The sequence below is a fragment of the Ascaphus truei genome, chromosome 1 (genome assembly GCF_040206685.1).
Source record: "Ascaphus truei isolate aAscTru1 chromosome 1, aAscTru1.hap1, whole genome shotgun sequence".
In the NCBI taxonomy this organism is placed as follows: domain Eukaryota; kingdom Metazoa; phylum Chordata; class Amphibia; order Anura; family Ascaphidae; genus Ascaphus; species Ascaphus truei.
The window spans coordinates 506823828-506851176 of NC_134483.1; the positions used below are offsets into that span (position 1 = coordinate 506823828).

At 41.9% G+C, this 27349-nt stretch overlaps 1 protein-coding gene and 1 non-coding gene across 4 annotated transcripts in view; both read right to left on the reverse strand.

Annotated features, from left to right (window-relative positions):
- Positions 1-352: 352 nt before the first annotated feature.
- Positions 353-436, reverse strand: TRNAL-UAA (transfer RNA leucine (anticodon UAA)). Its single transcript has one exon. It is a non-coding gene; the product is annotated as a tRNA-Leu (tRNA).
- An 18262-nt stretch (positions 437-18698) lies between these two features.
- Positions 18699-27349, reverse strand: part of ACOX3 (acyl-CoA oxidase 3, pristanoyl) — a 122657-nt gene continuing 114006 nt past the window's right edge. For all 3 annotated transcript variants that reach the window (XM_075570021.1, XM_075570012.1, XM_075570008.1), the window contains 5 exons: positions 27005-27120; positions 25606-25780; positions 24692-24759; positions 23464-23550; positions 18699-20194 (listed from right to left, as the gene is read on the reverse strand). In XM_075570021.1, the coding sequence (XP_075426136.1) occupies positions 20075-20194; positions 23464-23550; positions 24692-24759; positions 25606-25780; positions 27005-27120 (566 nt within the window). In that variant the 3' untranslated portion in view covers positions 18699-20074. The remainder of the gene's footprint in view (positions 20195-23463; positions 23551-24691; positions 24760-25605; positions 25781-27004; positions 27121-27349) is intronic.

The window sequence follows — 27349 nt, forward strand, 5'->3', positions numbered from 1 at the left end:
CTGGTTGAAACTGTAAATAAGCTGTTTAATTTTTTTTTTTTCCCTCTGTAAAATAAGACATTGTATTGCTGTCCCTCTATACTATGTATCGTACTAACTCAACGCCTCTAGATGATTTTAGTCTATTAAGGCCTTAACTGCCGTTTTACTTTTTTACTTGTAAATACGTCTTGTAATTATTTCCTGGTGAAAACTGTGTTATCTTTTAAAAAATAAAATAAGCAATTTTTGACTCATACAATTGTGCTTTTTATTTATATGTAACCCCCGACTGTTGCGGCTAATCCCTGTACCGTCTCTATACAAATAAAAAATATATATACAAATAAAAAAAAAATATATAAAAATATTATGTCTGGGGTGGGATTCGAACCCACGTGGACATACGTCCATTGGATCTTAAGTCCAACGCCTTAAACCACTCGGCCACCCTGACACTTGAGGGTTTAGCCTCTTAAAGCCGTATTCTGTCTGAATTTAAAAAAAAATGCTACGCCCTCTTTTCAACGTCATTTGAACTTTTCTGACATGCGCACGGCGTTATTTCAGAATAAACATGTCCAGACATGCCCCAGTATGAAAAAAACATGTTCGGGCATGCCCCAAAAGCCTATAAACATGCCCGGACATGCCCCGCGTATGTATACGCCCCCTCCAATCTACGTCAACAGTACGCACCAATCACAAAAAAGAATAAAAAATGCACATCATAATAAAAAATGGAGCCTGGGGGATGTCAACCGCGGTTTTTTGGCTTAGGGGGCGTCAACTGCGTTTTTTTTGGCGTAGGGGGCGTCAACTGCGTTTTTTTGGCGTAGGGGGCGTCAACCGCGTTTTTTTGGCGCAGGGGGCGGCAACCTAAAAATGCGCAGGGGGCGGGGCCGGATACGGATGGGGCGGGACCGGATACGGAAGGGGCGGGACATAGGGCGGGTTTAAGGCCAAAAGGGGCGGGGCTTAGGGGAAAAGGGGGCGTGGTACCTGTCAAAAAAAGTTTGACATAATGTATGCCTCCCTACTACTTACATAGTTGATGGTGAAAATAAAAAATGACTAGTGGTATTAGCCAAAGAGGAGTTTTGGGAAGGTGGCATACCATACATGGTGGTAGTTGTGGTAGAAACGGAGTGTGAGTATGGCGTGTTACCCTACAAAAATATCAGAAATACTTGAGCCCCAGCAGCCTTTTAGTCCTAAAAGAAATAAAACTGAAATGTAGGTTTTATTGACGTCATCATCATCCTCAATGCCAGTCTCTGCAGCTGTATCAACATTACTAGTATCCTATCTCTCTCCCTAAAAGTAGTAGTGGTGGTGGTGTGGGGGACAAATAGGACACTAGAGTGGAACAGGTTGTCCAGAAAGAACTGCATGTTGCTGGCACCACTCGAGGTGGCTTAGAGAGATTATCCATCCATACCAGAGTAAGCCGATGTGTCATTAGTGTGAATGAGAACCAGGCTCTGAATATACTCCCACAGTAGAAAAACCAATTAATCACAGTGAGGCTGATACAGAGTTAGCTGATCACATAGACAGAGAAGAGAAGGACTTTGAGAAAGAGTATTTATCGGGTGCAGCCGAGATAGCACAAGTAGGGGGAGGAGCAGGGCAGTTTCTGAAATGCAGTTTAAGTCAGCAGCAGCAACATCTACATTATATCTATCCCTCTCTTACTCAATCCAGTAGCCTTATTTAGCTTTTTATGTCAAGCAGCTAGTCTCCCTCCATTCTCTTATCCACTCAAAGATGAAGAGTGTGGAGATTTTTTATTTAACATACAGGATAAGGATGACGGTGAAGTCAGTTGTTATTTCTGCCATGCCATTGTGATGCAAAGGACAACAGGCACTAATCTGGGTACCTCTGCACTTATAGGGCATATGAACCATTGCAAATATGGCGGGAAATATTAAGTATTTTGATCAATCTGGTTCTTCAGCAGTGTAATGGGAGACCAGTACTTTTAACACCTTTATCTACAGGGATCATTCACTGGGCAAAACAAGGTAGTGGAATAAAATTAGGTTTATTCTGGTGAGACCAGCAGACATACAGATATTACACAAAATACAGAGAATATACACTTACTGGGGGTCTGGGGGAGACACTAGCCTAACTAGGTGCAGGGCGCCTGCTTCAGAAAGCTTACCCTGTCCGCTCCTGGTCCAGAAACTTCACAGTACCTTCCTCCGGTAAGATACCAGCCTATATCCCTTAACCGCTAGCAAAGCGGAAATAGAACTTGGCCGCAAATGCCGGACTTAGTCTCAGCTAGGCAGGCTTCTCAGGCTAAAAACGAAGCCGGTTGCTCTGCTATTCGCAACAGAGCAACTTTGAAAAGCCCACCAACACCTCACCGACCTAAGCCTGAAATCGACTGGTTCTCCGATCGGCCAGTACCCTTACATAGAACACCGAGGTCTATTTCCAACATGGAGCAGGGGTTGGTGACCAATCAGAGCACGGATCATAAGTCAGCCAGCCAATCAGAATGAGGGCTCGTCTGGCTGCTGACGTCAGAGGTGGGGGCGTGTCGACCCGGCTAAGAAAGCCGGGCGAGCGGAAAATATGAATTAGCCCATGGAAATCGTGCATATGAGCAGCGGTTTCCCACAGCAACCCATTGCTTCCCGCTGGGAAGGATCCACCAGGTCTGGCAGTCCAAGTCTCTTTCCTGCGGGAAGCCCTTGTTCTTCGACCCAGTACTCCACCGTTCCCCGCTCACCAAACTGTTCTGACACCTCTGAACTTCCCTTATCCCCTTTGACCCACGGTCTCTATACAGATATCCCGGCTCCTATGTAGATACCCGGGCTGACTGTATAGAGATCAATACATACAGTATAAAAAACAATACATTGTTTTATTAAACTTCTATCTTTTGGGGAACATCATATGGGGGAAATGGGGTCTGGGATACTTGTGGTCAAAAACCAGGATTCTGGGGGACATTGTGTAGCTCCGGTGTAATTCACCTCGCATACTCGCAGATCCTGCCTGCACGTTGAGAGAATTACGGGACTACCGGTAACTTTGTCCCCCGAACTCCTCCACAACATCTAAATACATTTTGACCCAAATATCCCCTTTGAAACTCCAACTCCCGAAATTGCATGTCTAATGTATAAGGGGAAAGGGTAGAACACACACCAGGACAGGGTTTAGGTATACATTACAGTGTCCCTGGTTTATGGTGCTACTTAGCTGCCAGGGACCCACGGTTTTCAGGGGTAACCAGTCGGGATTCACCTTTATTATGATGACTGCTACCCCCTACCATCACAAGCGGTTAATGTGGTTACAGTTAGTTTTAAAAATACAAGATATTGTGTTTATCACAGGTCACGACCTTTCCTGTGTCTGTGCTCGTCTACAAAAAGGGCCTAATTGGGATGGGGGGGGCAGGAGAGTATCATGGGTGGCCCAATAACAGTGAAATGTGTAGGCTGGAGACAATAACCAGTCAGCCTCAAAGAAAACTAAGTCTTGAATTATGACTTGTGCATCCCAGAGAGAGGTGACAAACAGGTCACCAATTAGTTGGAGGACTTTATTAAATAGAAGAAATTATGGGACTTATGGCAATTCATAAAAGTACCAAATGGATAATTGTCACCATTGCGAATAGACAAATCAAATCGTACCACAAACTGCATGGGTAAGAAGTGCAAAAGACAGTTAACTGTTTTTCCTGCGAAATTACACGCGAGGCTGTCAAATTGCATGTGGAGTACACAGACATAACCGTGAAGATGGTGTCTGTCTAAGTATTAGAGAAATTAAGATATAAGGTTTTTCATATATTTAGGCAGACTTTAAACGTCAAGAAATATAGTTTTTTTCTTCTAAGGCCTGGGACATAGTAAGCGCTTAGGTGCTGCTGCTCGCTCTCGCTTGCTGCCGCTCGCTCTACCAGGAGCTTTTTGCTGTCCTGACAGAGGAGACAGCAAGCGCTTGGGAGGCGGGTATCACTGTGTGTGTGTCACTTGGTAGCTGTCAGTGTGTGTGTGTCACTTTGAAGTGGTCTGTGTGTTTGTGTGTCACTGCGGAACCTGTGTGTGTGTGTGTGTGTGTGTGTATATATATTATATAATATTTTAAAAATTAAAAAAAGACATGTTGTGAGAATAAATTATTTATTAACATTGTGCAACTTTGATAAATATATTCACACGCGCACGCACACACACACACACACACACACACACACACACACACACACACACACACACACACACACACACACGCATACATACACACATATACACACACACACACACACACACACACACACACACACACACACACACACACACACACACACACACACACATACACAAACACACACACACATACACACACACATGCATACACATACACACACAAACACACATACACACACACACAGGAGACATGGATCGGGGCAGAAGGGAGACATGGATCGGAGCAGAAGGGGGACAGGGATCGGGGCAGAAGGGGGACATGGATCGGGGCAGAAGGGGGACATGGATCGGGGCAGAAGGGGGACAGGGATCGGGGCAGAAGGGGGACAGGGATCGGGGTAGAAGGGGGACAGGGATCGGGGCAGAAGGGGGGACAGGGATCAGGCAGAAGGGGGACAGACCGTCAGGGGGCGGGCGCGTCACTGGCCGGGGGCAGGCCAGTGACGTCACGGAGCTGGTTCGCCCTCATTGGGCGAACCGCTCACGTGACCGGCCTGTCTCACCGGCAAGCGGGGGAATTTTAAATTCCCCTAAGACCTGCGCTGTAATTGCGGCTGTAGGGGCTCAGTGCTGAGCGGGAGCGCGCGTCAGCACGCTTCCGCCAGCAAGCGCCAAACATGGCCAAGGCCTAAGTCGTAAAACTGTCAAGCCATTAGCTTATTTACATTAGGAGTGGGTCTTATATGTGTTTCAATGCAAGAAGGTCTGGGCATAAATGTTGGCATGTGTCACGTACAGCACACTTGTGAGCACGTGACCTGCATACATAACAAGGGTTAATACTCAGCTCGCAAGTGGTCCCACTTTTTACCTCTGCAAAGGTACCTCAACTGGACAATATCTCCCCTAAATCTGTCCCCATATACCACCTGTCATGAACAGCACACAAGTGGTCACATGACTTAGATATGCAACCAGGGTTAATACACACGGCTACTCTAGCCAAGTCACCTTTCGCCTGTGCAAGGTACCTCCAGTGAGTTAATATTAACCCCTTATTCAATTGCAATCATATCTATAGACTGAAACCACATGAGGTATGCAAATAAGAGATATCAAATTAATATTTGAAAGTGCCCCAGGTCCCTGTTTATTATAGGAAAAACTATGCACTTTAACACACAAAAATCAGTGGTAGCAAAATGTGTCCAAAAACATAAATACTCTCCCCAGAGCGTGCAACAGTTCATTCAGAGCCCAAAACATCACTTATTATGTCTGTGGGTGGTTTTCTGGGTATGCACCTTAACCCTGGCTGTGCTCAAAGCTGTGACCATGCAGCAAGCTTAAGCCTATAGGGAACCATGTTAAAAATGGTTATTGAGGCAAAAAGTGACACTGTGTGCTCATTTGCATGTCATTTCCCAGAATCCCGTGCTGCAGTGGAAGTGCTGTATGCTGGGTGATAATGGGGAAAGGCGGGGTTGCAGACCTGCCTAAGACATGCAGATGAGCATACAGTTATATTTGCATATATATATATATATATATGTAATTATTTTACACATTTACATTTTATTTTTCCAATAATATACAATCTTCCTACATTTATTTCACACATCCCAGGTACTTTTATCTTACACATGGAATTAATTTTAATATTAGATACACATTATAATAGCAGAGTTTAACCACAATTACAGTTCACTGTTAACTTGGATAATGCAACGAAGTTAATGATATGCACTGATAAGTTTTTGAGAAACACTTATGTAGGTATTTAGTTTTATATATGTCTTTTCTACATATATTATATATAGTATATATATTTTATTATATATATATATATATTGTTATACAACTAGAATCCTTATATATTTTATTATTATTTTTTCACCACATCCTCACTATTCCTGACAGCTGCCTTTGTCCGTGGCATAGGCATGATATATGTTTGTTATGTATTTCCTAATATCTCCTGGTCTATATAGGTCATTGTGACGTTTGTCATTTAAGGGGTTAATTAACTATCACGTATAGTATTTACATTATATGACTTTTGTGTTATCAATTTGTCATGACCCCTGTGATGTTTCATGTAATATTGGCCAGAATGAATTTAAGGGGGAGCTTCATAGGACTCATTCCTATCTCCATTTATCTGTTAGTATTAATATCTACATTGTTTATAGGTCTATTTAATTACACCTTGATGCTTTATCATCTAAAAGATAGTTCCCCTTTAGATTCATATATGGCGAGCTATATTTTCTATGTGACAAATGATGCACTCTATCTCCAATCCAGCAAGCTTCTTTAAATATTTTTAAATATTTTCAGACATATTTTTATGTTTAAGGCATTTGCATATATGTTGGAGCACTTAGCACTTTCAGCTGAGAAGGGGGGACGATCAAAGTAATTGAGATTATTGGACTCTCTATATAAATAGCGGACCTCCCCCATCTCCACATCACCCTTTGAAAAAGTTACCCGAGAGTGACGAAACGCGTCAGGGAGCGTCATCACGTCAGACGCATTGACACTGACGTCATCACCGAGCGCTGGAACGGACGGATCCATGCGCAACTGCTGCAGAAGCCTGTACTACACGGAGCCATCTTCCAGGACTCTAATACAGTTGTATTGAATACTATCTGCCCTGGATACCTGTTGGGACTACGATCCTGATACTGCAATACTGGGACTGCCCCAAGACGCTGCAGACACGAACCGGATGGTGGTGATTATATCACACAATGCTTGTTTTTATTGTACCCTTGTGAGTGCATTTTTTATCCCCCCTCTCCCCCTCCCCTCATTAAAATACTATTTTACGCTATGGGCGTGCGCTCTCTCTTCCTGTTTTTCCCCTAGATTCACTGTGGACTTGGTTTGACCACACTGAGAGCTGCCGGAGACCCCCCACACCGGAACCAACACCATTACTGGACTTATTTTTGAGGACTGGTTTTTATATATTTTTTTCTCTTATATTATCCATTTATTCCTTTTGTTTCTCTGTTTATTTATTTTTGTCATATATCTATATGTATACAATTATCATATTGTTTTCTGGTTTATAGTTTGATTGATTTGGTTATATATATGTAATTTTTACTATATGGTACATATTAGTTATTATTATTCATTAATTATATTATTTGGTTTATGAACTTTATAGATTTAGCTTAATAGAGGCGCTGCTTTTTTCTTTTTTGTTTGTCATATATATATATATATATATATATATATATATATATATATAAAATATATATAAATACGGTACCTAGAATACAGAAAAAGGATTACAAGAACATACAATTACAATAAATGCAGAACAGTTTCTCAAAATAACAGGATCAAAAAATAAACAGAAAACCCTATACACAACATTACCATATATCCAGATTTTCTCCCAGAGAGGTCACTGGTGAAGTAATTATGAGATATCACGTGTTTGGTCCAAAACACTACTTTGTTGAAATCTGAATTCCTAATATATCGCTAAGACTTAAATATTATTTTTCCCCATGGAAAAAACATAAGCCCACCCCCTGTCGTAAATTGGCTGTGAGATTATTTTTTTAACTCTGTAGTAAAACTGTCACTCTACAAGAATTACATTTAAACCTGCCTCAGGATATAGCCGCACTCATAACTTCCCTTCTGTAATACTTACACACACGTGGGCTACATTAACAGATTTGGGCGCTCATCATGTTAACAACGAGACTAATCATAACTGTCTTAATCCTAAATTTGAGTAACAAATGGATATCTGTCCCTTTGTACCTCTTAAACATGCTGTGTGCGGTGTCAGAATTTACCACTCTATGTCACGGATACACAAATGCAACTCCCAGCATGTTCAGCAGATTAAGTCACATGATATTCTAATTTTTAATAAAGTCACTCTTGGGTTGAATACTGTATTAGCCACGTCCCCTGAACCTTGCAGAACCCTCCAGAGAATGCCTTTGAAGGTAGCCCTAAACAGATCCTTTTTATAAAGTTGTTCTCCAAACCATAGGGGAACGGTGGTAAAAGCCATGTAAGAGAAAAAATGACATAGTGCAATAATGCTAAAAACAGCGATTGAAAAAGTGAACAAAAAGGCTATAAATTTCCTACTCACAATTGAGCAAGAATTTAAAGCATACATCCAAACAGTGGCAATGTTGTCTCTAGATGGTATGATGAACGTAGTCCTTTGGATCTCAAAGAGAGAAAGAAAGAGCCATGGTGCAGATCAACTAAAAATATATTTATCGCACAAACTCACAAATTGAGGCTTACACTGTGTAAAAGATCAACAGGCAGGATATATCAGACAATGTCAATGTGGTCAGTCATGATCTCACCGTTTCCACGGCTAACCGAGCCTCCGATCATATCCACATCAGTCGCAACCTCCGACATCAGTTCCGGTCATGCTGATTCGTCCATCCGCGAATGTCAGCAGGTGCTTCTCTCTCCGGATCACGCAGTGAGCCACACTCTATGCGTTTCGCTGAATGGGTTAACAGCTTCCTCAAGAGTGGTTCCCTACTGCATCATAGGTGGTATATATACCCACTCGTATAACGTAAAGCCCTCCTTGTTTCCTCTAAAATACAAGGGGCACATCTATGCTAAATCCAGCTTAATTAAATATACTAAAAGCATAATAAAGCACATAAAGAGCCATAATTTCATAGTAACTAAATAAAATACATAATGTAGTACAATACAATATAAAAGACCAAATGTTCAGATAAAATAAAATTATGATGTCTCCCAAAGACATACATAAATCGAAGATACAAGAATAAAACAGCTATTCAGAAGGAAATACATATATGCTAATATGTATTTCCTTCTGAATTGCTGTTTTATTCTTTTATCTTTCGATTTATGTATGTCTTTGGGGGACATCATAATTTTATTTTATCTGAACATTTGTTTTTTTATATTGCATTGTATTAAATCATTAACCTCTGAAGCACCAGATATATTAAAATACATAATATCTCATTACATTATCATGACAGCATGTTTGAAAAGAAAAGTAGAATTCAATAAAGGTGTGTTTGGGATCAGACACGTGAATTCTCATCTTTCTGCACCAGTGACCTCTCTGGGAAGAACTTAAGACGTGTGGTAACGTATAGAGAATTCCGTTTGTTTTATTCTAAGAAACTATTCTGCATTTATTGTAACTGTACAGTATGTTCTTGTAATAATCTTTTTATGTAATCGAAGCACTGTCTTGTTGTAAATTAAATCCAAACTTTAATAAGTTATGCTTTGGGCTCTGATTAAACTATTTTTGCTAATTTCTGAGCAATTTGAATTTAAGAACATTTTCACAAAAACGCAAACACTGCAAACAATTTTGCGAACTAAATTTGAAGACATTTATTTGTACAATTCTATTGACTAATTTCAACATGTTTTCATCAAAATAAATACCCAATAGAGTTTATGAAGACTGGATATACTGTATTTGGATGAAATTGCAAGAAAGAGATATTCCACTGGAGAGAAGGTGAGCAATAGTGTATGGGAGAGAATCGAGAGAGACAAATGAGGATATAAAAAGTGAGTGCATTCAATAGCAAGGGAGAAGAGGCAGCTAAAAAGGATTCTCGGCCAATCAGGTTTATGCCACCTCAATTGTATTGGTTATTTCTGATGCTGGGCCAAAGACATAGTTTTAAGTATTCCATTAAATTATGAGCAGTGTGTAAATCCACACTTTCTCCTAATATTACTTTTATCTAAATTGCACTCTGATGTAACCAATGCTACCAATAGACTGAAGCTAAGAAATTTACTGTATGTTCAATATGCCCTTCAATATCAGTTTTTAAACTTTATTCAATATCCTCAATAGTCTCACTGATTGATTTACTAATGCCCTTTCAGTACTACTCATTCTTTATAAAACATAAATAACTTTGAAGATAACTATACAGCCGTCCACCAGAATACGAAGTGGTTCACAATATAGCAAGGGTTTTCACCCTAGTATCCTTAGTGCAGGTAAAAAGTTCCAGACTTGCCAAAAGTTCCCAAAATAATTAGTATTTGTTCAGACTTGAATCTGAATGTGAAATGCATTTGTTGGTATAACTACTACACCTGTTATATACACCTTAGTATTGTTCCATACCAAAACTAAGTTCCTGTATCACAACTTTCACAAATGTGTAATGTCCCTTTCTTTGTATTTGCGCTCCCTTCTCACATTGCCCTAACCCATGTGTACCACTTGGATCAGGGCTGGGCAATTCCAGTCCTCAAGGGCCACCAACAGGTCAGATTTTCAGGATAACCTGTGAAGCAATAGAACAATTTCACAAGACAATATTTTTACATTGCAGAGATGTTATGCTCTTCTTTAATTGGCTAGTAGAGTTGAAAAGAGCTGACGTCTGGATGCCTGGTGTTCTTCAGCTTTAGAAATATGTAGACAAACAAAAATAATGGCGCCTCTCCCAAGGAATAAGTATTTTTCCAGAATAGTATCATAGTAAAATGTATCATGACAGCCTAGCTCTACTATGCCAACAATACAGCACATAAACATGATTTTTGGGGAATCATTTCCCATCGCAGTTACACACTCTAAAGATAATAACGGACATATTTCATGTATTCTGCATCAAACTTTTATTTAAACAATATATAAGATCTGAAATTGGTCTGTTACAATTGTGTTTTTGGAAGCTGTAATTTAAATAATCAATACATTTTAATGGAGAATATAATAGTAAAATAGTTTGCTTCTACTGGTTCAGAAAACAGCTCTCTTTGCTTCAAGAGATAGAACATATAAAGAAAAATCATAACTGGAAAACACAGACAGATTAAGAAAATAATACGATGTATCATATATTTTACAAAGAAAAGAGAGGATGGGTGCACCAACAACAGTGCAAATTATATCACATCTCTTCAGTCCTGATGAAGCGTTTGGTTAGATCGTGAAACGACAGTCGGCTTTTTCTACCAGACCCCTGGTCTAACTCCTAGGATGTGATGTAATTTGCACTATTTTTGGATCTCTCGGTGGCACGTGGAGGTTGATGTAAATATGTATTTTTACGTGTGACCTTTTGTATACTGCTAAATTTGTAAACCTTTGGATGAATAAAATGAGAATTTTTTTTTCAGAAACTGGTACACCCATCCTCTTTCTTTGTAAAACATATTTCGGATTATTTGATGGTTGATGCACAGAAGAGAATCTCCTGAATATGTGAATATGAACTTTCAAGTTGAATTATGTAGTCTTGGTGCCCCCAAATAAACTGCTGTTTTTTTAACATTGTTTATTTTGTCTCATCATAGCCACTATATCTGATTTAATATTACAATTTATTACATGCATCTTTAGCTGCTGTTGGGAACTGCAAGTTAACATACAGTAGATATTATACATTAGACAAAAATATAGGATTGTTGGGACTGCAACCCCATGAAAAATAGCCGAACCCACAAGATGTAGAAAAAATTAAAGAAGTTTATTGATTACACGTTAAATAAAATACAAAAAAAGACAAATCTCCTCCCGCGCGTTTCTCACCTTGTTGGCCCTTTCTCAAGGAGCACATTATTATCATTATATATTACTCTGGTGGCTTTTGTCCCATGGCGATATGTACCCGTCTTTTGAACACTGTACCTTACACATTACTGCAATGGCTTTTGGCACACAGTGATGTGTACCCATCTTCTGAATACTGTACCTTACATATTACTGCAATAGCCTTTTTCACATGGTGATGTGTACCCATCTGAATGCTTGTATCTACTTCACTACTACTGTCGACAACCATCTCTAGTTGCTGCAAAATGCAGAAATTGAGGATTTTATTTCTCTGTTTATTATATGTAATATATTATACAGTATGTAATGATCTGGACGTATATACTAATCATCACTGAGTGAGCACTGCTTTATTTTTAAGTCTTGAAACAGACTGTTTTTACCATCATATTTTCACTAGTCCTGTTCCTAGACCTCTGTTGCTAATTGAGGACATTGTGAGGGTGAACATCTGGCTGAGAAAAAACATGTCTTACTCAAAGCCTAGTGGTCAATGTTAATCTTACACATGTTGTGCCTTGCTGGACCTGATGTAAAGGGGAGATTCACTAACCACCAATGTGGGGTATCGCACACAATTCTGTGTTAACTGCTATACAAGTCAATGGCAGTGAACGCCAGATCAAGGTGTGCTACCCCGCATTGGCGCTTAGTGAATACCAACCAAAGAATATACATTTTGGAGAGTAATGCACAAAAAGGTAGAGTATATCGCAAAAAACTACATGTCAAAGACAATCTGGATGTTCCATTAACCCTATTTTATTAACAGAAGTGATCGTAATAAGCAGTAAACTGGTAAATGGTAACTTGGCAAAGAAAACTCACAGAGAGTAAGAGATGGAACAAAATGCATATAAAGTATATAAGATACATTTTATTAACATACAATGGATATTTTAACTATTGCTTTTTTATATGGATATATATGAACATTTGCTTATAAATTCATCATTGTTTGTGATAGAAACAGTTATTTAATATGGTGCATGTCATCTATCACACTGTCATATTCTCTAGCCTGCTGTTCCCATGCTTGGCCACCGGGACTGCTGCCACTCTCAATGTCTGGTTCTAGCCTGCAGTACCTATACTTGCCCACCGGGAGTGCTTCTGCTAAACTAAGGAACATTCCAGACTCTGATACCTGACACCTCTGCACCTGTGCTCCACCTCCCAGCCTGCCTATATAAACCTCCCTTTCCTGTTCCTCTTTGCCTGTTTATACTGGTTCTTAGCTTCTGCAAGGTTCCTGTGTTTACTGCTGTGCTAGCTATTGCTATCATCCTGTTCCAGTTTCCTCGTTGCCGACCTCTGCTTGTTTCCTGACTTCGCTACCTGCCGCCTGCCTCGGACCCCTGCTTGTTTCCTGACTTCGCTACCTGCCGCCTGCCTCGGACCCCTGCTTGTTTCCTGACTTCGCTCCCTGCTGTTCCTGCCACTGGGATCCACTTCAGCCGAAGTCCAATCCTTGACAGAATAAACAGGCCCTACCATGGATTCCGCCGGAACAGACCTGGCCCAGGCTCGGACACTGCAGGACTTACATGTATCATGGTTGGTTTCCAAGAACAACAAGGACACCTTATCAAACGTCTTGGTCACGTGGAAGAACAGGATACCCTCCGGAAAGAACAGGATGCCCGCCAGGTAGAACGTGATGCCCGCTGGGAATAATGTGTCGTCCGCGCGGAAGGATGTGCCCTCCGCTCAGAGGAACGAGCTGCCGCCGCAGAAGCTGAAAACCGTGAACTACGTGCAGCTTTAATCACCGCATCTGTTCAAAAGACTCTGACTGTGCAAACCGCGCCCCGTGTAAACCTTCCGGAAAAATTTGGAGGAAAAAGACAATCTTTTCGGGATTTCCTTAATCAATGCAGACATGTGTTCAAGCTTCAGCCTACCATCTATAATACCAACGAAGCCCAGGTTGGACTGATAATAACCCTGCTCAAGGATGAGGCCCTTGCTTGGGTCTCCCATATGTTAGAACAGGATAGCCCACTACTAAGGGACCTGGATGAGTTCATCGATGCCATGAGTCTTATTTTTGATGACCCAAATCGTAGTGCAACCGCTGAGGCAACTCTGAACAATCTTCGTCAAGGAAGACGCTCGGCAGCTGAGTACGCCGCTGAATTCCGCAGATGGGTTAACGATACTGAGTGGAATGAGGCCGCGCAGAAATATCATTTTCGGCAGGGTCTCTCGGAGCAAGTTAAAGACGAACTAGCCCGGGTGGAGACCCCAGAGAGATTTCAGGACTTTGTCCGTTTATGCATCCAAATTGATCGCAGGCTTACGGAAAGACGATTGGAGAGACAGGGGTTCATGCCAAGCAACCCCGGGTTTAGAGATGTCAGTACCCCAAGACGTTCCAGGGAGACTGAGGAGGAGCCGATGCAAGTAAATACACTGCGGGGACCCATCTCAACCGGGGAAAGGAATAGACGCCGAACAGAAGATCTCTGTTTATATTGCGGAAACGATGGGCACTATCTCGCTGATTGCCCAAACAAGTCTAGGCGGTCTTCTTTCCAGAGACCTAGAAGAAATCAGCTGCACGCTATTTCAAAAACTGTTCTCTCTGCTTCTCAAAGGAAAGATAACCCTCCTTCGCTACACCCTCATCTCCTGGTTCCTATTATCATCGAGGAAGGAACACATCGTTTTTCAACCACAGTAATGGTCGACTCAGGGGCGGCAGGGAATTTTATGGACATAGAATTCGCCAAGAACAATTCGTTATCATTTGTAGCCAAGGAATCGCCAGATAGGATGGAAGTCGTTGACGGTTCTCCCTTGAGCTCTGGACCTGTTACCCATGAAACCAGTAACTTAACACTAATCATGGAGCCCAATCACCAGGAGAAGATTTCATTTGGTCTCATTCCATCACCTTTGTTTCCAGTGATTCTGGGAATTCCATGGCTCATGATCCATAACCCACTAATCGACTGGAAGACCAAGACACTCACGTTTCCCTCGGAGCACTGTCACCTAGCCTGTCTACCTAAAACTCCTATACCAGAGTGTGTAGGAATACAAAAGATTTTCTCGTCTCAAGAAAATCTTCTGCTGGCTCCTTACTCTGAGTTTTTAGATGTGTGTGACAAGAAGAACGCGGATACGCTTCCCCCACATCGCTCTTATGACTGTCCCATTGAATTATTACCAGGTGCTGCTATTCCGTTTGGAAGAATCTATTCCCTCTCAGAACCGGAATTGAAGGTCCTCAATGACTACCTACAGGAGAACCTATCAAAGGGTTTTATCCGACCCTCTACTTCTCCAGCAGGCGCTGCGCTCTTCTTTGTGGGAAAGAAAGACGGTTCTCTACGCCCCTGCATTGACTATCGGGAACTAAATAAGATAACGGTGAAGAACAGGTACCCATTACCTGGGGTAACTGATTCCTGAACTATTGGAAAGAATTCGGTCAGCCAAAATCTTTACCAAATTAGATCTCAGAGGAGCGTATAATTTGGTCCGCATTCGACCCGGTGACGAATGGAAAACAGCCTTCCGAACCCATTATGGGCACTATGAATATCTGGTGATGCCTTTCGGACTCTGTAATGCCCCTGCTACCTTCCAGCATTTAATCAATGATGTCCTCCGAGAGTTATTGGACCAATTCGTAGTGGCATACCTGGATGACATCCTAGTCTTCTCAGATAACATCATGGATCACCAGAGACATGTCCGAATTGTCCTTGAGCGTCTCCGTAAGTACAAATTATACATCAAGTTAAAAAAATGCGAATTCGAAAAAACCAGCATGCAATTTCTCGGTTACATCATCTCTCCCGAGGGTTTGAGTATGGACCCAGGCAAGATTCAAGCCGTGGTGGAATGGCCAATCCCTCGGAATGAAAAGGACATTCAGAGATTTGTGGGTTTTGCCAATTTCTATAGACGTTTTATTAAAAATTTCTCTGGCATTATTGCCCCAATCACCAAACTCACACGGAAGGAATTCCCCTTCAAATGGTCTCCTAAAGCGGATGCGGCATTCGAACAATTGAAGTCACTCTTCACATCTGCCCCTATCCTCATCCATCCAAATCCAGAATTACCATTCATCTTGGAAGTGGATGCATCCGACTCCGCTGTTGGGGCCATTCTGTCACAAAGAATTGGACCCAAGATGCTCCTTCATCCATATGCCTTTTATTCATACCAAATGTCAACAGCTGAACGAAATTATGACATCGGAAACAAAGAACTCTTGGCTATAAAAGCTGCATTCTCTGAGTGGAGACATCTACTGGAGGGGGCCAATCACCCAATTACGGTCTATACGGATCACAGGAACTTAGAATTCATTCGATCCGCAAAGAGACTGTCTGCGCGACAAGCCAGGTGGGCTCTCTTCTTTGCAAGATTTCAGTTCCACATCTCCTACCGCCCTGCCTCCAAGAATGGAAAAGCCGACGCCTTGTCACGGTCCTTTCCTAATCCTAGTTCAGACAAAGAGCAAGAAGAAACTATTCTTCCAAAAAGAAATTTTTTGGGCGCCACATTCTCCGCCGATCTCCTCACACGAATAAAGGGAGCCTACTCAAATGACTCTTTTCTTAAAAACCCTTCTCCGGAAGCAGAACTATTTCTATGTGATGGTCTCTGGAACTATAAGGATCGTCTTTAAGGAGGTAAAATTAGAGGTGTTCCAATTAATGCATGACTCCCGACCCGCTGGTCACCCAGGTGTCCTCAAGACACAGGAACTGTTGTCTCGCTCTTTTTGGTGGCCTAAATTAGCACAAGATGTTAAAGACTATGTCCTCTCCTGTGAGACTTGTGCTAGGACCAAGACCCCTCGAGCATCACCTGTGGGTCTACTGCAGCCCCTTCCGGTTCCAACTCGTCCTTGGGGGTCCATATCAATGGATTTTATTGTTGACCTGCCCCGATCAAGTGGACATAATACCATCCTGGTAGTGGTGGATCGACTTACAAAGATGGCTCACTTCATTGCAGCACTGAATCTTCCTTCTGCAGACCAGACAGCCAAGTTGATTGTGAAAGAGGTGTTTCGGCTTCACGGGGCTCCTGATGAGATCATATCCGATAGAGGGGTACAATTCACTTCAAAATTTTGGAGGACCTTTTGTTCCTCTCTAGGAATTCGTTTAAATTTATCGTCTGGCTATCATCCACAATCCAATGGCCAGACAGAAAGGACCAATCAGACTTTGGAACAATACTTACGATGTTTTGTTTGTCATCTCCAGGATGACTGGATTGATTTCCTACCATTAGCTGAGTTTTCTTACAACAATTCACATCATTCTTCGACTCAGAAGAGCACCTTTTTCTCAAATTATGGATTTCATCCAACCTTTATTCCTCGTTTTCCATCTTCGGGCCCCATTCCGGCAGTTACAGAGAAACTGGAGACTCTGCGAGACATCCAGGAGACCCTCAAAGAGACACTTCGTGAGACTCAAGTAAAGTACAAAAGAGCAGCAGACCAACACCACAGACCCTCCCCAGAATTTCAAGTCGGGGATAAAGTCTGGCTTTCTACAAGAAATCTACGTCTAAACGTTCCAACCATTAAATTGGGCCAAAAATACATCGGGCCATTTCGCATCTCAGCACTAATAAATCCAGTGTCCTTCAGATTAGAGCTTCCTGAGACCATCAAAATACACCCTGTGTTTCATTCTTCTCTGCTGAAACCTTTCCGTGAGAATCCGTTTCCTGGATGGAGACTTCCTCCCCCTGAACCCGTCCTCGTGGATAACAAAGAGGAATTCATTGTGGAGAGAATTTTGGATTCCAGGTTACACCGAGGGAAACTATAGTACCTGGTTCACTGGGGGGGCTATGGCCCAGAGGAAAGGTCTTGGGAACCCAAAAATTTTGTACATGCTCCGCGACTAGTCAAAGCTTTTCACCGGAGATATCCAGACAAGCCTAGCAAGGATCATCCGGAGAACGCTCTTGGGAGGGGGGAGTAATGTCATATTCTCTAGCCTGCTGTTTCCATGCTTGGCCACCGGGACTGCTGCCACTCTCAATGTCTGGTTCTAGCCTGCAGTACCTATACTTGCCCACCGGGAGTGCTGCTGCTAAACTAAGGAACATTCCAGACCCTGATACCTGACACCTCTGCACCTCTGCACCACCTCCCAGCCTGCCTATATAAACCTCCCTTTCCTGTTCCTCTTTGCCTGTTTATACTGGTTCTTAGCTTCTGCAAGGTTCCTGTGTTTATTGCTGTGCTAGCTATTGCTATCATCCTGTTCCAGTTTCCTCGTTGCCGACCTCTGCTTGTTTCCTGACTTCGCTACCTGCCTCGGACCCCTGCTTGTTTCCTGACTTCGCTCCCTGCTGTTCCTGCCACTGGGATCCACTTCAGCCGAAGTCCAATCCTTGACACACACACACACACACACACACACACACACACACACACACACACACACACACACACACACACACACACACACACACACACACACACACACACACACACACACACACACACACACACACACACACACACACACACGATTGCCAGCTAATAAATGTAATGCACAAGCTATATATAATACATGAGAGACGTTCTTTGGCTCACCTCCAGATGAAGCACCTGCCGTGCAAAACGTGTTGGGATTGGTCGGACCCTGTCTGTGACTTCAGTTCCGGTTCCTACAGCTACGCCTTATGGACTGCACACATCTGCAGTGGCATCTTTTGCATGCCGGATGCCATTTACTTTGCTACCCAAAATGTGCATTTGACTGTGCTGCTGTGAACTCTCTGATGTTTTTTGAATTGTAAGTTCGGATATTCTCTTTTAATACTACAGAAATTTAATATTTTTCTGACCTTGCTGCGCCTGTCTCCCTGTTCTTATCTACTATGTGCTTATTCAAACATATCAGACTTTTCAGGACATATAAGAAGACGATAAAAAGAAACACAATGGCAAATAGTCATATTTTATTATATTAATTAGCTTGTCAAAAAGTTAGCACAGTATAACGGATATAATAGTATTGTCTGAAAATTAAAGCAGGAACAATTATTAAGTTTAAACATAGATTCTGTAGTTTAGTGCATTATAAGTAACATGCAGAAGTTTAAACAAAAAGATGAAATGCAAAAGAGCAAATATTCCACCACTGCTACTTTTCCTCCAATACTCAAGTAAAGTATATAAAGAATAAACTTATGTTCCAGGGTCAAGCACAAGAAGAAGAAGATGGTGTGAAGGCACATACTGGATTTCTGAACAATTGCCCCTTGTTGATTCATCAATTATACAATCCTCTATTTTAGATTACGGACGCACCATATTTTTTTTTTTGCAGTTGCACACTTTGAGGAATTTTTAAATCTCGGGACCCCATCTCATCAGATCTCCCTCACTGTTTCTCACTCACACGTAACACACTCTAACTCTCGCCTAAACCATGTCAGCTGTGCACTGTCTGAAGACATGAAGGCTACGATCTGTCCTTTGTTCCGGGTTTGGAGAGGATAGGCGTATCGTAGTCTTTCTATCTACGGATGGTGTTGGATGCGTTCGCTGAGCAGTAAGCAGAGAGTCTCAACATGGGGATACGCCACCCTTGGCAGGGGACCATGGCACACCGGTTAAAGCCGGCTTGATGGCGTTGCCGTCGGTGCCTGTGCACTTAGCACTGCAGTTACAGAAGCCTCTATAACACTTACCATCTCCGGCGGCATCTCCTGCATTGTCCCCTTATCATGGCACCACAACGTCAAATGGGTTGTGATGCTATGACAACGGGTCACGTGACGCTGCATCACGTTGCTATGAGAATATGCCGCCGCATAGTGCTGTGACGTCAGCTTGTCATGGCAACGCGACACCATTTGATGACGCAGCGCCATGATGGGATGCTGAGCAGGAAATGCAGATGAAGAAGGTAACAAGCCCTGCACCACATGTCCCTACACCAATCCCCGCGATAATCCCAGCCGGGCCCTGTTGACACCGGGGTACCTTGGTACCCTGGCTGAGAAATACCATTTTAGATGGACCTACTGATTGAGCCACCTGTGCTCAAGCAGGGATATCCTGAAAACCTGACCTGTTGGGGGGTCTTGAGGACTGGTGTTGAGAACCCCTGGGTTACAGCATTCTCTTAAAATGTAGGCACCCAATCAAAGATCGATTTTCTTGCTTTATCATTCAAACATTCTCTTGATCAAAGTTTAATCATGTTGCATCCATACTTATACTGGTAGCGTGTGGCAGACGACTGATTACATGTATGACACAATATTTCAGTGCTTCAAATATAGACACTCTCATATTTGATTGTGGTTACAGTTGTGATCTCAACTTGCCCACCACAGGTTTGTTCGTGCAGAATTCTGCCCACCAGGATGGCCTTTCCAACACTTTTTCTCCTTGCAGTACTGTGGACCACAGATTTTTATACAGCTGGAAAGCAAAACTTGGGTTAGATTTGGAAAACGTCACAATAATTTAAATGACACATGTAGTTCAAAAAGATCTATAAAAATACAACAGACCACAATTAAATGTCCTGTAGTGCTGAGACATTTTAGTGGATCTGCTCCATATTAAGTTATTGAGGATGGAATGTAGAAGTGTCATGGGTGGAATGGGCATGACTACTCATTTAGTCTAACCTTTAGCCAAAATGCTATTATGCTTTTATTGGGTGGTTGGGCATTGTCATGGACACAAACGTAAAGGGTCTGGTTTATTTGAATCAAAATGTTAGCAACACTCATCGGCTCAAGTAATAAAAATAGAAGTATTGGAGAGGGCCCTTACTTATTTGAAAAATGATACATCGGATATAAGCAATTCAGATGGGATACTGTATATTTTTAGTATTTGGTATATTTCATCAGTCTTGTTCACTTTAATAAAAGTAGCACACCCAGGGTACTCTAATACATATTGCACTATATAAGGTCTTGATTTTACATCATGTAAAATTAAAATCTTAATTTATTTATGACATTTTGATTTCTTTGTTATACTAACACAGGGGTGCGCAATTTTTTTCAGGGCATTTAGATATATCACCAGAAGGGGTCACTTAGGTCCTACAGATGTAGTAAGACTTAGTTGCCACCGTGACCGCGAGAAGGTGCGAATGACATTTGCTTGAACACGTTGTTGTCAGTCAGACAGAATAATTATTTGTGTGGTTATTTATGTTAGCGCAGTTTAGTATGTGTGGCCAGCAGGTGGCACACTGCATATCTTTGCCTATGATACTTGACAGTCATAAGGGAGCCGCAAGGGGGCAGCAGAGCAAATACATGCCAGGGATTTACACTTGGTGTTTTGCGGCACTGATAATAGTAAATCTTGCTACATCTGTACTTTCCGTCTATTGTGATTGTTTTTTTTTTTTTTTTAGAATATTTAATCATATTGGTTCTTTATGGGAAATAATATGTTTGAAATAATTGGTCGAATGTGCAATAATCAATTCTAAATTGATATCTAAAAATACCCTCAATTTGAACACGCTGACATTATTGCAAGTCTAATGCAGGTACTGTACATATATTCTGTCACCAAAAAATGAATTTAGAGTAAAGTTATGATTTTCAAGGCAAAACATATATAATATGTTCTACAATGTGGTCACTTGAAACACTAACAAATAGTGGTGTTCAAAGTGGCATTTATAATATCTATTTGCATGCTTCCAGGGGCAGGAATAGCTTTTTCCTTTTAGCTTGGTACAATGATCCCTGTATTATATATCCTGTATAATTACACTGTAAAGAGCTTCATACAGGCTCAGAATAATATAAAAATTAAATTGCTAATAATAAGATGGCTTCAAAGCTTCCAAATAGCAACATTCCCCTGGGGTTTTCCTCTTACCTGAACATACAAGTTTAATTTGGCACTAGCTACATTATTATACTGTATATTGCCTTACTAGCTGAGAGACCCGGCGCTGCCCGGGACCAAAACCCCCCACTCCTTCCTCTCGCCACCCACCCCCCGTTCCCCTCGTTTCTCTCCGCCTCCCCCCACCCATGCACAGCTGTGGTCCTTCCCCCCCCTCTGCGCAGGTCCGGTCCTCCCTCCCCCCCCTGCGCTGCTCCGGTCTCCCCCCCCCCGCGCAGCACACAGTGCCACAAACACCGTGAGACACACACACAAACCCAGTGAGAGACACACAGTGTCACACACAGTGTCACACACAGTGTCACACACACACACACACACACACACACACACACACACACACACACACACACACACACACACACACACACACACACACACACACACACAGTGTCACACACACACGTCCTCGGGCACCGACAACAACTGCAGAGAGGACCCACCCATTCCCCCCACCAGCGGACACCAGCCACCTCCGTCCAGTCTCCGTGCTCCCACCGGTCCAGTCGGCGCCTCTCTCCTGTCCGGGCGCTCTGACCGGTCGGGGGGCGGAGCATGCAGCGGAGGCCGCCGAGCGCAAGGCAACCCGGAGCTAGTGGAGTGACCGGAGGGAGGGGGGTTGGTGGGGGCGAGGTGAGAAAGGCGCGGAGGAGCGGCGGGTGGTAGTGGAGTGACCGGAGGGTGGGGGGTTGGTGGTGGGGGAGAGTCGAGGCCTGCGCCGAGGAGCGGCGTGACCGGAGGGAGGGGGGTTGGTGGTGGGGGAGAGCCGAGGCGCGACCGGAGGGAGGGGGGTTGGTGGTGGAGAGGTGAGGACGGAGCGGCGGAGGTGTGTGGGGGGTGAGGAGTGTGGGTTCGCCAAGTTGTTCTCCTTAGGTTCCAACTGCAATGCAAGTGAGATGATCCTTGCAATGTGAGGGGTTGGGTGAGGGGGGTGAGGGGGGCGGGGTGGTGTGGGGTGCGCCATGGCCAATGACACAAGGGGAACACAGGGCCAATCACACAGGGGAAGACATACACACACAAACATTATTTGAGACTTATAGATATAGATAATAATAACAGTCTTTCTTTAGCGGTGATGAGTGCTGGAACTCAGTGTTGACAAAACTGGGGATGTTTCTTTAAACATTCCACCTGTGTGTTGTAATAGATTATGCTGATTAATTACTTCCTAACCCTTTCATTGGCACACGGACCTATTGCAGTCCCTGGCAGCAAAAGTGTTAAAGACCAGATGAATAGTCAAAATTAATTATCCAAGGACTATGTTTTTTCTCTTTCAAGATGGTTATCAGCAAAGAAGGGTGGGGAGCCGTGTTGGTCTTTTCTTCCATGTAGTAACAGGAGGGAGAGAGAGTGGGTGGTATGATACCTTTTATTGGACCAACAAGTAGTAGAATAGTTACAAGCTTTCTAACCTCTCAGGGTCCTTCATCAGGTCTCACCCGATGAAGGACCCCGAGAGGTTTGAATGCTTGTAACTATTCAACTACTTGTTGGCTCAATGAAAGGTATCATACCACCCACTCTCTCTCCCTCCTGATGGTAACAAGATGGTAATCAGAATCAAAGTGGGGAAAGTGGGTGCTGAACCCGATCATCATTGTTCAGAAGAGGGAGTCAAAGAATTTAGCATTTCTGCCCTCTCTTTTTGTCCCCACAAACTGAGGCACATGTCATTTTAGAATTGAGCTTGAAGCAAAAAGTGTAAATAAGAACTGGTAAAATGATGTGCCAAAATAAAAGATTTAGAGCAGTCTTTCTTGGTTGTGTTTATTGAAGTGAAAAGAAAAAAAGTTATTTACCTCTCCATCAGCTCTGCCAATGGGCGAGTTCAAAATGAAGTCTGGAGGGGCAATGGCATCGACCAAAGCAACTGCATCATCTTTCAACTGTTACAAAGAGCATAATACGTTGGCAGGGCTTTTCACTTTCCATAGTAACAAAGGCATAATAGAGCAGCACTACTGCACCGACACACTTTATTCGAGTAAATACCCGGTATGTACCTGGCAGATACCTGGAATGCGCCACTCCTAACCTCTGACAAGCCCCGTTGCATTTGCCTTCCCAGCCTGGGTTCATGCCTGGCTGATGGGCGGCTGATCTGTTAAATGATAATGATTAGGATTTAATAGGCTGCAATGCTTCGCGTGTCTACCAGATGGCATAAATTCATGAATTGTAATGCAGTTTATATATATATACTGTGCAGTATTGCAGCCAGCGGGAATAAAATGCTTCAATCCCTGCTTGGAAAATAACTCAATGTACTCGGGCAGAAAACAGTCACAAACCTCAATACACCCGGGTATACCCGAATTCGTGGGACTAGCCAAGCTCGAATAAAGTGTGTCGCCAGTGTAAATTGTTGCTACAATTCACAACAAATTGTAATACGAGTGGTCACACTTGGAGAAATCTGTTACACACACCAATTATGTCGTTTTATTGTCTTGAAACCAAGGATCAAATATTTTCCATGTGCAGCATTCACCTTAAAAAGTCTATTTCATACCCTTGTCCAATTTGGTGGAGTGATCTATTAAATGTCCATACACAGTATATGGAACTGCTTTATAGATTTATAGCTGTGTAAAAACAGTGAACAACTTTATATAGTTCTGTTATTGTTCTAGTGTTTTATTTGTAATTTGTTTCATGTGCTTTTACTGTACGTCATTTAGATATTTGGGTTTCTGTAGCCAAGTTTAAAATGAGAAATCACCTGTAGCTGGAATTAAACAGAAGATAATGTAATGCAAATCTGGTACTGTTAAATACCCAATTGCTGGACTAACTTGTAATTCTATACAATATTCTAAGCAGTCCTAAACAGCAAATGATAATAAACATTCATAACCACTTTGAGGAGGTCAAATTAAGAGAATACTAGTATTACACGCCAACAGAACCGTAAGCAAATACAGACTTTGAAGACCAAGTATGAATTCCAAACTTTCCCATTTTTAAATGTATACAGTATGGTGTAATAATGGTTGTTCATTAAAAATATGAAGCCCTTTAGTTTACCTTTGCACAAAGCTCCAGGATAGCTCCTTGTGTTATTCTGCCAGCCAGTTCACCTGCACAGTATCCACCTGCAATTGCACTAACATGTAACAACTAATTGGAAACATATTCAGGTTGCCAATTGCATGCTGGAATGGCCCCCAAAACATTACAAATTACCGAAGGCACTGCAATGAGTTGCACATTTCATTACACTGTTGACTAAAAATCAGTTTTCCTATTGTTTTGGGCATCAGATTAAACAGCATGTTTGTCTGGGAGAATAAAGCTCTCAAAAATAGGAGCGCATGGAAAGGAAACCAAAAAGCCGGAATTAGTACATAAAACTTTATCGCATGAGAAAGACACATAACAAAAAATCACATAAAATGTATCACATAAATGGTCAAATGGCACCACATAGATAACACGTATATCTAAAAAATACCCTAATACATCCGCCAAGGATAAGGTGCTAACACCTATAAACTCGATTCAGAAGTCCTAGATAAGATGGAACAACGAGCACAGGCTGCTAATATGGTATCAAACAGACCTGGCGGCTACAAGGGAACCTCCTAACGGCGTCCTCACGGTGTATCAGGATAGCAGCTTGTAGGTTCGGCGTCACGGACGTAACGTCGCTGCGTATGACGTCACCACCTACGCGTTTCGTGTCAAATGACATCTTCAGGGTGCCCTTTGATCATTTATGTGATACATTTTATGTGTCTTTCTCATGCAATAAAGTTTTGTGTACTAATTCCGGCTTTTTGGTTTCCTTTCCATGCGCTCCTATTTTTGTGTAATATTGTCCTGAGTTTGCCCCGCTGATCACGGGAGATTAGGAGCTGCACGGAAGATCCGGAAGCTGAGGGAGAGCATTAGGAGGGACAGCGCGCTCACAATCCCCTTCCCTAGAATAAAGCTCTCACCTTGGTAGAGAACTGCCAAATGTTTACTTAACGACCACAGACCATACAGAGCACACAGCTGCTTTAGGACTGGCTGAAGGGTGGCTGGCGTGTTGGAGTCACAGGTATAGGCATGGTATCTTTCTAATACTGTATGTTCAATGAATGCCAAAGCTAAGGAACGGCAATAATAAACCTAAAAAAAAAAAAAAGTGTAGTGCATAAACTTTTGGAATGCAACATAACATAATATACTGTAGCTCTGCTGGTACTATGCAGTACAACCCAGCAATTTTTGCAGCATTACTTGTGTGCCTCCATCCTTCTTTTTTTTGTTTATAACATAATACCTATTAAAGTTCTTGCAATTCACCATGAATCATCTTTCAAGGTGAATTGGGGATTTCCTCTTAAAATCATTAGGCGGTGTCAAATTTTTCTCCATGTTGTAAATGCAAAATAAGTCATTTTACAATACGTTTGGCAAGGACATCCAGATCCTTAGTTCTTACTCCTTAATCTAGAGGAGATTCATTATTGGCTTAAACATTGGATTGGTTAAACAGTCAAAAAACCAAACACATTTCTTTAGTAATCAAGGACTTGTTTAAAATGATAATGCATACACTACGGTAAACAATGATGCATTTTGTGTAGAGCCAGTATATGGTATACACAAAGCTTTTATTATATACCTCAAATGTTATTTCAAGTATCTTTTAAACACACCCTACATTTGTTACAGTTCTTTATGTTGCTGCAAAAAACACACATTTGACTTTGGATGGATTAGTGTAATGATATACACATGACGTAGCAGACCTCTTAAAAGTAATATTATGAATTATTGATTAACAACTAGACAAGCGTCTCCTAATATGCCAACACCAATATCACTGAAATGATTTGATAAAAACATTCACTTTCCAGTCTCTCTCCTCCCACTTACCAAACTACTACTGTACATCCCTCAATATACCACTAAGCCCCATATTCGCTCTACATGTCTTGTCTATTGGAGCCCACCTCCTCTTGAGCAAGTATCACATACTGTAGCTTCCTTTACTCCTTGCTTAAAAATCTAAACAATGGGGGTAAAGAAAATATAGGTTTGAAAGAATCGCAATGTGGAAGCCTAGATATTTATATGGGCAGATACAGCGAGCTAGTGAGGACATCTTTTGTTGTTGTTTTGAGATGTCAGATTATATTTGTAAGAATGGCAGTGTTCTAAACTCATCAGATCCAAGTATGAGTAAAAGTACAAACTGTACAAGGCTGCAGACCTAAACATGTAATCCTAACTAATTCCAACTCAGTGAATTAAACAGCACTGATGAATATCCCTATTTTATTGAAATACATGAATCCCCCTAAAAACATATACAGTGACAAATATAACTTTATCAGCAAGCAATACCTGGCTGTTGTTTCTTGCATCAAAGTCATTACTTGTGGTTTTCTTCTCCTGCTGCAGTTTAAGATAACTTTCATGTAGAAGGTAACAAACCAGCCACCTGTAAGCTGCCAGAGAAACTGTAATAGAACAGACATAAGCATATTGTTTGTGTGGTTCACAATGCCAATTTTAACAATTTCGATACACAATATTAGCAAAGTTATTATGCCAACAGTTATTACAATAAAACATTCAGTTTTTACCATCTTGTAAAACTGAAGACGCCTGATATGTATTTGTGGCAGATGAAGACAAATAATCCTTATAGAGTAGCCGAAATGGGAATTACAGATGTATCACACATTA